The sequence below is a fragment of the Anomaloglossus baeobatrachus genome, chromosome 4 (assembly GCF_048569485.1).
Source record: "Anomaloglossus baeobatrachus isolate aAnoBae1 chromosome 4, aAnoBae1.hap1, whole genome shotgun sequence".
NCBI classification, from domain to species: Eukaryota; Metazoa; Chordata; class Amphibia; order Anura; family Aromobatidae; genus Anomaloglossus; species Anomaloglossus baeobatrachus.
This window is the reverse complement of record NC_134356.1, coordinates 392114935-392128786: the sequence shown is the minus strand read 5'-3', so window position 1 is coordinate 392128786 and position 13852 is coordinate 392114935. Positions and strand designations below refer to the sequence as shown.

Genomic DNA, 13852 nt, shown 5'->3' with positions numbered 1-13852 from the left:
GAACTTTTCTGCACTGTTAGGCTGTGTGCGCACGCTGCGTTCTGACTTGACAAATAAACTGCAGTGTTTTGACAACTGTAAACACTGCGTTTAACAAAAAAAAATGCATCCAAAACGCAAGCATTTTTGACGCGTATTGAATGCATTTTTGACAGTGTGGTCCCACTCTGCTCTGCTACATCCCCGTAGAGCATGGCTGGCTGTGAGACAGAGCCGCAGAATGAACTCGGATGAACTTCACCCAACTTCATTGTCATCGCGCGGCTCTCTCTGAGTGCCGTGGCCTGATTTGCAGTCACCGGTGAAGGACAGGTTACCAGTGGCCAGCTGGAGTTCTCCACCCGAGACCGCTAATCACCTGAGTAAGGGCACCGCTGATCGCGTGGCTCAGTCACTTGGGCGACTTGCTGTCACAGTTGGAGGATCCAGCTGTGGCCACGGGTAACCTGAGCGACGTCACCGCTGAAAGCATGACTCAATTCAGTTGCTCCGTGGAGCTGACAGAGAGCGGTCGTGGTCTGTGGCCGCTCGCTATCTGCTTCCGATGTAGCAGAGCTGAAAGCGTCGTGGGACCTCGTGTGGATTACGTCGGACTTGGAGGGGTGTTTGGGGATTAATAAAGTGGTGAAAGAGGGTGCTTTTTTTGTCATTTATCCAAATAAAGGATTTTTTGGGTGATTGTGTTTATTTAACTTATAGATTAATCATGGGGGGTCTAAAAGAAGCATGCCATGATTAACCTAGGACTTAGTGGCAACGATGGGCTGCCATTAACTCCTTATTACCCAGATTGCCATCGCACTAGGGCAATTCGGGATGAGCCGGGTAGAGTCCCGGGACTGTCGCATCTAATGGATGTGGCAATTCCAGGCGGCTGCTGGCTGATATGTTTAGGCTAGGGGCTCCCCATAACGTGGGGCTCCCCATCCTGAGAATACCAGCTTTCAGCCGTGTGGCTTTACCTTGGCTGGTATCAAAATTCGGAGGGACCGCACATAGTTTTTTTTTTATTCAATTTACTGCACAATATAGACCCACCCACCAGTGGCTGTGTTTGGTTGCAGTGACACAGCTGTCACTCAGCACGGGGGCTTGTCTGAATGCAACCAATCATAGGCGCCAGTGGGCGGGGGAAGCAGTGAATATGAGATAGAATAATAAGCAGCCGGCACTTTCGGAAGAAGAAGAAGCCGCCACAGTGTGACAGCCGTGCAGCGCCGCATCGGTGATCGGTGACTATGAGAGAGGGAGAGAGGGAGAGAGACCGACAGAGACAGAGAGAGACCGAAACAAGAGACCGATAGAGACCGACTGACAGAGAGAGACTGACCGACAGAGAGACCGCCCGACAGAGAGACAGACCGACCGACAGAGAGACAGACCGACCGACAGAGAGACAGACCGACCGACAGAGAGACAGACCGACCGAGAGACAGACCGACCGACAGAGAGAGAGACCGATAGAGAGAGAGAGAGACCGACCGACCAACAGGGAGAGACTGACCGACAGAGAGACCGTCCGACAGAGAGAGTGGGTGCAAAATGCAACCAAAACGCACTGAAAAAAAACTGACATGCTGCTTTTTTTACGCAACGATTTTGTCAAATATTTGGCATCCAAAACACTGCCAACAACAAAAAAAAAAAAAAAAAAAAAAAAAGCAACGTGCGCAAGGAATTTTCTGACTTCTCATAGACTTTGCTGGGGAAGCAGAACGCATGCATTTTGTCAATGACAGCCAAAGCGCAGGAAAAAACGCAACGTGCACACATAGCCTTACTGCACTTGTGTGAATACAGACTAATTCCAAACTGTCTTCATCTCAGTTCAGTCCCACGCCACCAGGTTCCTAGGTATCCACTAAATTTTAACAGCTGCTATGTTTATGTGGAGAAGCTGAATCGCCAGCAGGAGCAATCCAGGTAGAAAAGGCAGGTACTAAGTAACTACTGGCACCTGCCTATTAATTTTTACTAAATAGTCCCGGATAAGTCCTTTAATAATTAATACGTTTACTGTATGTGAAGATAAGGACAAATACAGTTTACTGGAGAACCATTGCTTACCACTACACTATTGTAAATGGTAAGAAGTCAGTGATCCTGTGCAGATCAGAGGTAGAGCTACAGAAGGACTACCGTAGTACTGGCATGGATGGTTGGGGAAATAATTGCTACATCTCATTTAATACTAAGGGAAATAATTCCACCTGTTCCCAGGCGTGGGCTGTGTCCACAATATCAGCGTTGTCCTGGGTTTTTGAAGGCAATGGTGTAGCCTGCAGAGCTAGTGCTGAACCACCAGAATCCTAATGGAAACCTCACAGGTTCCATTTGAAGTCGTTTTCAGAACAGATCCATCCTACCACTCATGGTACCTAAAGAGGAATTCCCATCTCAAATATTTTTGTCATATGCAAACACACTTTAGAGACCCACATCTAGTTTGAAATTGGGGTTTCCTTACCTCTGTCAATGGGGAAGTGGAAACATGTCCAAATCTATATTTTTCCCCATGGAGTTCAATACATAGTGGAGCAACAGTGACTGTGGAACAGGAGTCCATGGAAGATGGAAAAAGACTTTTAAAAGAAATCTGTCACCAGTTTTTTTACCACCTAATCTGGAAGCAGCATAATGAATAAGGCTATGTGCGCACGTAGCGTTCTGCCCTGCAGAAATTTCTGCAGCGATTTGAACAGCACACGTGCACTTCAAATCGCTGCAGAAAGAGTCCGTAATGAAAAAAAAGCCGATTCCATGCGCTCTGATTGCAGCTCCTCCCATAGACAGAGCGGGGACTGCAGGTAGAGCCAAGGAAAGAAGTGACATGTCACTTCTTAGAACGCACGCTTCGGGCAGCAGCTGAAACGCTGCGCTCTAATACGCCACGTGCGCACGTCTCCTGCATAATCTTCATAGATTATGCAGGGGACGCAGGACGCATGCAGTTATGCTGCGCTGCAGATCGCAGCGTAACTGCATGTAATACGCAACGTGCGCACATAGCATAATGATGTGACTTCATGCTATCACAGTTTTATCAGCAAGAGATTAACAATATAGCATTGGTAAACCTGCTGTCCTGTAGTCACCCATATTCCTCAGCTCTCTATAGTCCTGTCCCCACCATTGATTGGCAGCTTTCTGGGTACACCGTATAGGGAGAAATCTGTCAATTAGTGGTGTAGATGGGGTTATAAAGACCTGGATATTTATCAAACTGCTAGATCAGCAGTAAATAAATTGGTGATTTTTATAAAAACTGCATTAAATCAGACCAGTAAGTGATAAATCTCTGGAGTTAGGATCATTGCCCCTACATCATGCTGCTCACAGATGGGGTGTGGCAAAAACTTGGCGATGGGTTCCCTTTAAGATGGGAAACCAAGTCTATCAACTTTTTTTCGCCAAGAAAAGAACAAAACACACACAGGTTGTACAAGAGCAATAAAAAAAATTAAATATTTATTTGAATAACAAGTTTGGAGTTTAAGCTGCAATGTTGGCAATGTCAATTTTCTTTTTATTAGATCACAAACTCATGCACCAAATTGGAAAAAGGAAAGAGCTACCAACTACTTAACAGCTGCTGATTTATAAAGAAAAAATATAAAGGCATGTAATCACTATACAAAATATAAAAATGTATGAAACACTATCAACCACAGAACAGAAAAGTCATTGATTATACTTAAAGTGTTGTGTACTTACTGTATGTGTGCGCACATTTAGAATTACTGAAGTGACTTAAGTTACCTTTAGATTTCTTTGTATGTGGTCTGCAATAATGTTGTACTTTAAACAGATCTAACCACGCGGCAATTTTATGTGCTACTAATAAGAAAAAACTTTGTTAATATGGTAAATATGAGATTTACAGAGGAGAAAAAAAATTCTTCTTAAACAGAAGTGCTTTAAGCTAATGGTGCACCCTTAAGACCCTTCAATGCCGCAGTAAAATGTGTACCTAGCATAGAAATGGTAAAAGAGCACTGCATTAAAGGAGGAGTGGAGGGTACAAGGCTATAAGAGCGCAAGTCTAAATAAGTCTAGTTTTTTTTAATAATTAAAAAAAAAAAAAAAAAAATCATGCACCCTCCTGCTATGATCCACAGCTAATTTATTTATTGCCTCTCCATAATGACCTCCAAAGCCATCCAACATTGTCAGATCAATAGTGATAAATACACATATATAAATGAAGACACTAACTGCTTCTTTGACACTACGAATGGCAATGTCCGTGCTGAGTGAAAGCACCTTTAAAAAAAGAGCCTATGCGGCAAGAGATAAGTGTCTATAGATTCAAAATGAATCAACTGTATCGGATAACAATTCTTCAACTTAGAAGCTGCCTCAATATTAGGTGCATCTTCAGTTAATGTAACAGGAAGGAGGGAAAAACAGACAGATTATAGAAAATAAAAAACAAACAAACAAAAAAAACGAACAAAAGGCAATGATTTTTTTTTTACTTCTTAAATCCTACCCATTCGCATAACTGACTCAAGGCCACAAAATGGGCAGACACAATGATATATATTTATATATATTTTTTTCTTTACAATTATTTAAATTGTATGATGGTAAAGTATAAGGTCTATTTAAAAACAAAACAAAAAAAAAGCTAGGTAAACCTAAATTAAGAGGTGGCGCCAGGCGTTGGGTTTACATTTTGAGTAGCAACTTGGGGGGCAACTTCTATGATTCGTGGCTTATCTATGATTCTGGCAGTGCGGTTGCCCTTTTCTACGATTCCAATGATCCATGCTTGATGACCTTCTCCATACTTTGGTGACTTGATCTCAGCACAAAACCGTGCAGCCTGTTCTCGTGGTAGACAGATTAAGAGACCTCCTGCAAAGACAAGAAATTGTGAATATTGCAGGCTAAACATTTACTGTTTGTATGGATTTAAAAAGACACCTAAAATCAAATATATACCATATTTTTCGTTGTATGAGACAAAACCCAAATTTAGAGTTAAATGGTTAAAAAAAAAAATATAGGGTCAGTCTTATACTACGGTGGTGTCTTACTGGAGGGGGGGGGGTGGGAGTGGTGGTTGAGCGTGGTCACAGGAGGCAGGGGCGGCGCTGCAGTAGGGTGATACTGCAGGCGCTGCGGTGGGGGCTGTGCTGGCTGTGGTGGGGACGCACGGCTGTGGAGAGCAGGGCAATGTGGCGGGTGTCACAGATGCTCTGTCGGCGGTGCGGGCTTCAAAGAAATGGCGCCCGGAGTCGGCGCTGGTGCAAACTGAGCTCTAGGCTAAATGACAAGCCGAGATCCCATCTGCACATGTGCCACCTTTGGGCACCATTTTTATTAAGTCCACTGCTGGGAGATCAATGGGCCGGAGGCGGCGCGTGTGCAGATGAAATCTTGAGCCGAGAGCCCCACCTGCGTATGCGCTGACTCCAGGCGCCATTATTTGAAGCCAGCATCACCGACAGAGCATCTTACCTGCCACACCACCCTGCGCAACACAGCCCACACCACAGCCAGCATAGCCCCCATTCTCCATCCCACGGTAAGCTACATTCACATTTTAAGACGCACCCCTCATTTTCCTCCCAAATTTAGACGAAACCACTCACTATAATGAGTTAGATGGATACACTTTGGATTTCGTTTGGCATCTGTTCTGGTGGTATCGATCATTTTTAGGTGATGTTGACAGAACTGTATTTGTCCACACTTGTGGGTTAAAGAGAGATGCCTAAATGATGGAACACCGCTGAAACAAAGACCAGACGAGTACAAAGCGACTCCATCTGCCTTATTATAGTGAGTAGTTCCATTGGGGTTTTTGCCTGAATTGTATATTTTGGGATTTACACAGAAACCCAGACGTAAGCGCTCAGTGGAGAATAGAGGACAAATGGCATCAAGCCTTATTATGATTTCTGAGCGGTAGATAGACAGCACTACAAGAATAGGTCTTATGTCTATTTTTATATCTCTTAACCTTTTAGATACCGCTGTCGTCATTGAGAACAGTATTGCAGGGGTCAGTGCTCGCGGGTGTCAGCAGTTATGTACAGTGGTCACCAGCGGGGGGCGCTACCCACTGACTCCTAAGGTATAATGTCACTAAACGACCGCCGTTAAAAGGCATTAAAGGGTTAAATGGTTTTTCAATAAAAACAGAATATTCTCAAGTTAGAGCCACATTTTACTTTTAAATATCCTGAGGGTGTAGAATTTACATGAAAAAGGAAAAACAGACAAGAAGCAAGCTAAAGTAATATTTAAAAAAGGTATTGGACAGGTTTTCCTGCAAGTATTTTAAAAATGAAAATATATATATGTTTTGGACTTATTTTTACCAGCGAACCTCTTGTAGTGGAGAGAGGGGCTTTTAGTGACTTACCTGACGTCTCGGGGCAAGATCCATGCATAAGACCAAACATATTCCCACAAGCCTTGCTAACAGCGGCCATTTTCGCCAAAACAGGAAGGTTATGGATGACAAAAGAAACTTCATTCCGCTGCTGTTTGGCCAAGTTTTGTGCATGTCCTAAAATCCCGAAACCTGTTATATCAGTAGCAGCATGTGCATTAAACGTGTGCATAAGACCAGCAGCTAGAAAAAGAGGTGAGAGACAACAATATTAAAAATGTATGATCAGATAAGAATGAAATTAGAAAAGAAACAAGTAAATTGGATTTCAGCAATTCTTGAATACATACTAAAAGGCTGTTAATACGGTACATATGCCTACTTCATTTTTTTTTTTTTTTACAGTATATTCTACTACAATACCAGTGATAGTTGAACATCAGAATCTAGTTTGGGATTGCCAACTCCCTTGAGAACTGCTTTTATGCTTTTTATAACTGGTTTACAGAGGTAAAGCTTGGTCTAAATGAAGATTTCTGGTACTTGACATAAAATCTTTTTTTTCCAATATCCTTCAATGGAAGGGGACCCAGGAACTATTGGTTAAGTCTGCTGCCACCTTGAGGCTGACACTAACAAATCATATAATTAAAAAAATGTCGGCTCCTCCCTAGCAGACTATACCTACTGAAGCAATGGTGTGTGCATGTAAAACGTAGAAAAGGTGTGAACCAATGACCAAGTATCTGCCTTACAACATTTCAAAACAAATGCCCAGTAAGGAACAGCCCAGGAGTCGACAACAGCCTATGTAGAGTGCGCCCTAACCCTAAATGGGGAGATCTGAGCTGCACCCTATATTCTTCGAGATTGTCTGATTGAATCCAGGGAGGAATGTCGTCTTAGAGACAGCCAGTACTCTGTATGGGTCTTCCAGAATGACATATAAGGAATCTCACCTTGTAAATGGAGATGTGGCTGACAAATAGGAACCTCCAGCATGTGCAAAGCTCTCTCAGTAAGATGAGAGGGTGAGGGGCACAAGTAAAATAAGAATATGTCGTCATTAAGATGCAAAGCAAAAACCATCTGAGGGAAAAGACTCAACCAGCCACACCACCACCTTGTTCAGGTGCAGGATGAGATAAAGCAAGTGACAAGAGGGCAGCCAGCTTAGAAACCGCCTAATGGAGGTACTTGCTATAGGAAAAGCCAACCTACAAGAAAGATGGAAATGAGAGGCGTCACTAACTAGTGCAAAGGAAGGTGACAAAAGCACATCCAAAACAAGATTCAGATGCCAAGGATCAAGAAATCTGGTATGGCGGCCTCGTGGAAACCACTCTGTGGAGAAAATTCTTGATTTGATTTTTAACAAGGCAGATCTCACAAATAGAACGGCCAAGGCGGAAACCTGGCCCCTGATGGAACTAAGTGGAGTCCTGAGTCCACACCCAATTGCAAAGAGGAGAGAAGCATCATCAAGAAGAAAGATATTGTGGCACCGCTGCTGGTTTCAAAGCAAGAAAAATAGTCCTTCCAAGTGCAATAACATATATGCCACAAGGAGGGCCTTCATGACTTAATCATAATCTGGAAAACGGGATCCAAAAGGCCTGATGCCCTCAGTATCATGGCTTCAACAGCTATTTTGTTAAAGTGAATGACTGTGAATTCTGATGGCAGAGCAGTCCCTTGGGAAAAAAAAATCATCTGGATGGTCTGGGAGAACCCCAAGGACGTCTGCCAGGATGTTGACCAAGTCCACATAGTAGGATCTATGAAGCTAGTCAGGCGTGATTAGGATGATGGGCAACCCTTCTGCCATAATCTTCTTGAGAAACCTGTGTAGCAGCAGTAAAGGTGGAAACAGGCATGGGCGGGTGAATTGTGACCAAGGGACTGTCAACACATCAGCCACATCCACATTTCGATCTTATGACATGGTCACAAACCTTAGGACGTTGCGGTTAAACCTGGATGCCATTAGATCAATGTATGGAGAACCCACTGAAATAAAAATCTGACTGAAGACTACTGGATAAAGCACTCTCCGATGGATAACCTTTAGTCGCTTAAAAGTAAAAAATCAACAACCCAATTGTCCACTGTGGGCATGTGAATTGCCAAGATCAACAGTACTGGACAGTATCCCTCTCAATCAAAAGTCTTTGTGACCTCTTCCATGGCTAATCGACTCAGAGTTCCACACTGTTGGTTGATGTATAAGAGAACAATGACATTGTTGGACTGAATCCATATGAGTAAACCCGAAAGCAGGTACAGTCAGTGAAGAAGTGTCAGGCGGATGGCTCTGAGTGCAGTGATTGGGAACAGCCTGTCCCATCTCTTTCATCAGCCCTGAATGGAAGGAGAAGTGACAGAAGACTGCTCCCCAGCCGAGGACACTCGTCTGTCGTCAGAATCTGCCGATAAATTGGACGTGATGGACTGGACAAAACTGGATATTATGGTGGGTTTTCTGGAGGGACGGAATCTGAAAAACCTTTCATGTAGGAGCATGGCAAACAATGCTGTAACTGGAGAGGACTTCTCTTATCCAGATTTTGTTGGCCAACCCTAGCCATGCATCCTGGAAGAGAAGGAGATGGCCACCCACCTGGAAGAAATTCCCGAGTGTGTAGCTTGTCACACATTCGTGGAACTGATGAGACCCGCGACGCCGATATATACTGCTAAACCTGGACAGAGAGCAACGTGCTCTTGTCCATCATGGTCAAGAACAGTTGAGAACCCTAAAACAGAAGACCTGTAAGAAATCCCATAGAAACGAGATCAGGATGTGAAATTATTGAAATGAATGTCCTTCCTCATATTTTATATCTCCTTCAGACTCTGCCTATTAAACGTCTTCGATCCTTTTTTAAATCAGTTGATTCTCTGCAACTACTGCATTTCTCTGAAAATAAGACACACCCCGAAAATAAGACCTAGCAAGATTTTACAGGATTTTCAGAGTATGCTTGAAATATAATCCCTATTCTAAAAATAAGCCCTAGTTACAGTCAGGGCTGGCATTAGGGGGAGTGAAACTGTGCAATTTTTGCCAGACCCCCACTCTTTTACGTACCCCAGCAGTTGTATTCTGGGGTTAAGATTGTTTAAAAGACCTTTGATGACTTCACAGTCATGTGACATTTCAGGAGTCTAAAAGAACGGAATATGAGACAGGCTGATATGCAGGACTAGCATTAGGGGGAAGAGAGCAAACTGGGTAATTTTACAGGGCCTTCATTCTCCTAGGGGCCACAGTGTTTATATCCTGTTGATAAAACTGCTTAAGGACCTTTGTGAAATCACGTCATGTGACTAGGTTGTCACCAAAAGTGCAGGTGTCTAAAGCTGAAGAGGAGATAGGCTGGTGTGGGTGTGTGGGTGTGTGTGTGTGTGTGTGTGTGTGTGTGTGTGTGTGTGTGTGTGTGTGTGTGTGTGTGTGTGTGTTGGAGAGTTACGTTGATGTTCCAAAATGCAATATGACTATTTGAATAAATATTGATTTTTTTTTTTTGTTCAAGAATAAAATGTTGATTGTGTTTCATGGGAAAAAAAAATCCCTTGAAAATAATCCACAACCCATCTTTAGGAGCAAAAAATAATAGAAGGTCCTGTTTTATTTTCAGGTAAACACTATAGGCTGTTTTGGGGCAAATAAACCAGCTAGAATTGTATGGTCCCTTTTATATCTACCTAAAAATAGGCATGGTTTGGGTTTCCCGAGATTAACCCCTTCACGACCTATGATGTATATATACGTCCTAGGCTGCCTCCCTCTGGCGAGCCCACGGTCATCCCCGCACATCAGCAGACATGTGCAGCTAACAGGCACGGGTGGTTTTCTGATCTTCCAGCGCCTGTTAACCCCTTAGTGTTGTCAAATTTAACAGCACGATCGACCATGCTCTGGCAGGGATTGCACAGTTCCCAGTCGCCATGGATGGCCATATGACGCGATCACGGGGCGCCAATGTGTTATGACAGCGCGGGATCAGGTGATAACTGATATCAATGGGAATGAACTAGAAATGTGTAACAAATTCCAATAAGAATATTTTTTAATTAACGTTAATGTCAACCCCAAACAATTAATAAAGTGCATGCAACATTAACTTTATCATTTTGGTTTGTGGTGTGATTTTAACTTTTATTAATAAAAATATTTTTATTGGGAATTATATGTTACCCAAGGTTTAGGGCTAATCAAATTGAAGTGGATAGAGACTGGCCATCTCGTGAAACTTTACAGGACATAATTTCAACTCAATTGGGAAGATGGCGTTCCCTTCCAAGCTATGCTCAGTATAGGCATCATCAGTTTTTGAAATCTCTGTGAAAAAAGAGATATGTCATACACTTTCATCAGTATACTATGTTGGTTAATCCGATGAATCAACCATCCCACCCAGATTCTTTTTACAGTGGGAGGAGGATTTGGTTATTATTTCCCTCTTATCAGAACACAGAGTTAAAGTTGTATCCTTGGCATATAAATTCTCACTAAGTGCACAATTGCAGGAAACATATAAAGTTTTGTCAAGATGGTATAGGGTCCCGACAAAGTTAAACAAAATGTTCTCATCTACTAACTCAAGGTGTTTGAGGTGTAGATCTCATGAAGGTGATTTTCTTCACATTCTTGGTCTTGTGCAGTTTTACGGTTGTTTCGGACCAAAGTGAGAAGTGTGATTCGATTGTCATAGGCCTTACTTCAGATATGAGTCCTGTGCTCTTCCTCATTCAGCTTTGTGGAATATCTATATCCTCCTACAAACGCTCTCTTGTAAAATTTCTGCTAAAGGCTGCTACAGCATGTATACCACTGTTGTGGAAGAAAACTATCCCTCTCAGTTTGTTCCTCTGCATTTCTAAAAGGTATGTGCCCACGATTAGGACTCACTGCGTTCAGAACGCAGCGAGTCCTGACCAGCGGGGCAACATGTCTCCTCCACAGAAGAAAGCAGGAGACCACAGCTGTCAGTACCCACGATGAGGGTTCAGTGCGCTGCGGTCTCTTGCTTGTGTTCTCCCTACGGAAGATGCAGGCAATTCCGCAAACAATTGACATGCTGCGGTCTGGAAAGATGCACCACAGGTCAGTGTTTGCTGCGGAAAAAAGAAGCATAGTGGGCATGGGATTTATAAAGATCCCGTCCACTATGCTTGTACTGTACACTGCAGCGGTTTGGATGCAGGTGAAGCATGCTGAATCCAAAACGCTGCAAATACTGATCATGGGCATGCACCCTAAGGCTAATTGTGACTTGATGCCCTTTTGGGTGGGTGTGAATGGTCATCTAATATAAATTATAACTGTCCTCTTTTCCTTGTTTGACTTTATTGTGATATAATTGTCTACTTTCATTCTGTCAAAATTGTTTGGCTATTCATTTCCTAGTCATGTTAAAGTTTTATTGCTAAATAAAGCATACAAAAAAAAAAAAAAAGCAGCAAGATCCGCCTTCCAGGGGGTGAGCCACAGAATGCAGCAGAGAGCCACACGATTGCTTGCCACCTGATCAGAGCAACTGGCCTCATCCAAAGACGCTGAACACCAGTATATGCTTGCTTGAGCAATCTGGTTGTCTTTGTCCACTATGTCGGGCCACCTAGCAGGAAACAGCCTACTAGGCTGTGACCACAGCTGCTGAAAGTGCACAGGTAGTGCAGATGCCACGAACGGAGCAAAGGATGGACAGCTGGATAAACAATCCTGCAGAAATATTCAGGAAAAATGCAGACCGCCAAGACCACGGGAAGTGGATGGGGCAGGGCCTGCAGGCGCTCAATCATCTGCTCTGATTGGCTGAGGACTTGCCAGTCACACTGATTATCCGAGAGGTGAAAACACAGGCCATGCTGATTGGCAAGTAGATGGGCGCAAACCGACAACGTAATTTCATCAGGATAGGTATGAAGGCTGGTTGCAGTGGTGAATCGCTGGTGAGAGGGGATTGGGGAGGGACTATTCTGCCGGTGGACGAGCACCCAACAATTAAGCTAATAAACCAGGTAGCGCACAAACGTCAGATGCCCTGACCCAGCCAGCGGCCATGGCCAACCGGCTATGTATAACATGGTCTGAAGAAACAAAACAAAAAACCTCAACAAAACGTATAATGGCCAACAGACAAGGACAGGCACAGTGTGAAACACACACCATCACACAGGACTGCACACACTCTGAGAAAAAGCCAACACTTTGAAAAGTTTCAAATAAGGAAACATTTTTATCTCTATTGGCACTGCCATGTTTCCCCTACCAACATATGTCTAACACAAATTTCTGGGGCCTTGGAAAGATATCATTGCAGAAGGTTGGTTTATATGAATGCAGGTAGAGGTAAGCCATGTGGGTGCCAGAAGAAAGGACTATGGTGTGTGTTTTGGGGGGAGGTTTCGCAGCAGCATATTCACACTCATCTCTGCACCATTTGTGGATTACTAGATGTGAATATTTTCTCAGTTTCTGGTGGATTTGCTCTGTTTAAACTCACTCTTACTGTGACCGGTTCAGAATTAATGCAGAATTCTCAAGTTGGTGAGATTTACTAACCTCCAAAATGTGTCAGTGACTGCCACAGTAGCTTGAAATTGTACTGCAGGCATAATTTTCCATGGAGCTCTAGGCTTAGTGGATGTACATCCACTAATAAAAAAACAACTATGTTATGTTAAAAATATAAATCAGCATTTAAAATAAAATCTACAGTCATCACACCCACCCAAGCACTGATAAGATTAAGTATCTTTATTACCCCACGTAACTAGAGTAAAGGTTAGCTGGTAAAACTGATCTTTATACATACAGTAGAAAAATACTTAATGATTAAACCATTACATAAACAGCTGCTGACAGCAAAATAATTGTATAATGTAGGCACACAATGACATGATAAATATTTATAATATCTTTTCTTAAAAAAGGTTGTTGTCCTGTGGACATTACATATGAGAACAGTGTTACCCCTATGGTCGGTCATTTGATGGTCCAGACTGGTAACTAGTGTGTCCAGTGTTGAATCACTGAGCTCAGGTGACAAACAGAAATGGACAATGTAAGGTTAAATTCACACAGTGAGTTTTTCGCGGCGTTTTTGCGCATTTTTCGGGTGCGTTTTTGCTCAGAAAACTGCATGAATTTGCTTCCTCAGCAAAGTCTATGAGTTTTCATTTTTGCTGTCTGCATACAGCGTTTTTTTTAGCTGCGTTTTTGTGGGCACCACAAAAACGCAGCATGTCAATTATTTTTGCGTTTTTCACTGCGCTTTTCCACCCATTGAGTTCAATGAGATGTTCAAAAATGCAATGAAAACCGCAAATTGCACGTTTTAGTGCGTTTTTATGACTAAAAACGCAGCTATAAACGCAAGGGGTGGGTAGTAAAGTGACATGTACAGGAAGAGGAGATTCCTTCTGTCAGTAAACACAGAAGCGTGAATCCTCCCGGTACCGCCACCGCTGCTTCCATTTCCCGCCCGGTGCCATGTC

The 13852-nt window shown here is 43.1% G+C and overlaps 1 protein-coding gene across 5 annotated transcripts in view; it reads right to left on the bottom strand.

Annotated features, from left to right (window-relative positions):
- Positions 1-3437: 3437 nt before the first annotated feature.
- Positions 3438-13852, bottom strand: part of SEPHS1 (selenophosphate synthetase 1) — a 94710-nt gene continuing 84295 nt past the window's right edge. For all 5 annotated transcript variants that reach the window (XM_075345259.1, XM_075345261.1, XM_075345263.1 and 2 more), the window contains 2 exons: positions 6377-6589; positions 3438-4860 (listed from right to left, as the gene is read on the bottom strand). In XM_075345259.1, coding sequence (XP_075201374.1) covers positions 4646-4860; positions 6377-6589 — 428 coding nt within the window. In that variant the 3' untranslated portion in view covers positions 3438-4645. The remainder of the gene's footprint in view (positions 4861-6376; positions 6590-13852) is intronic.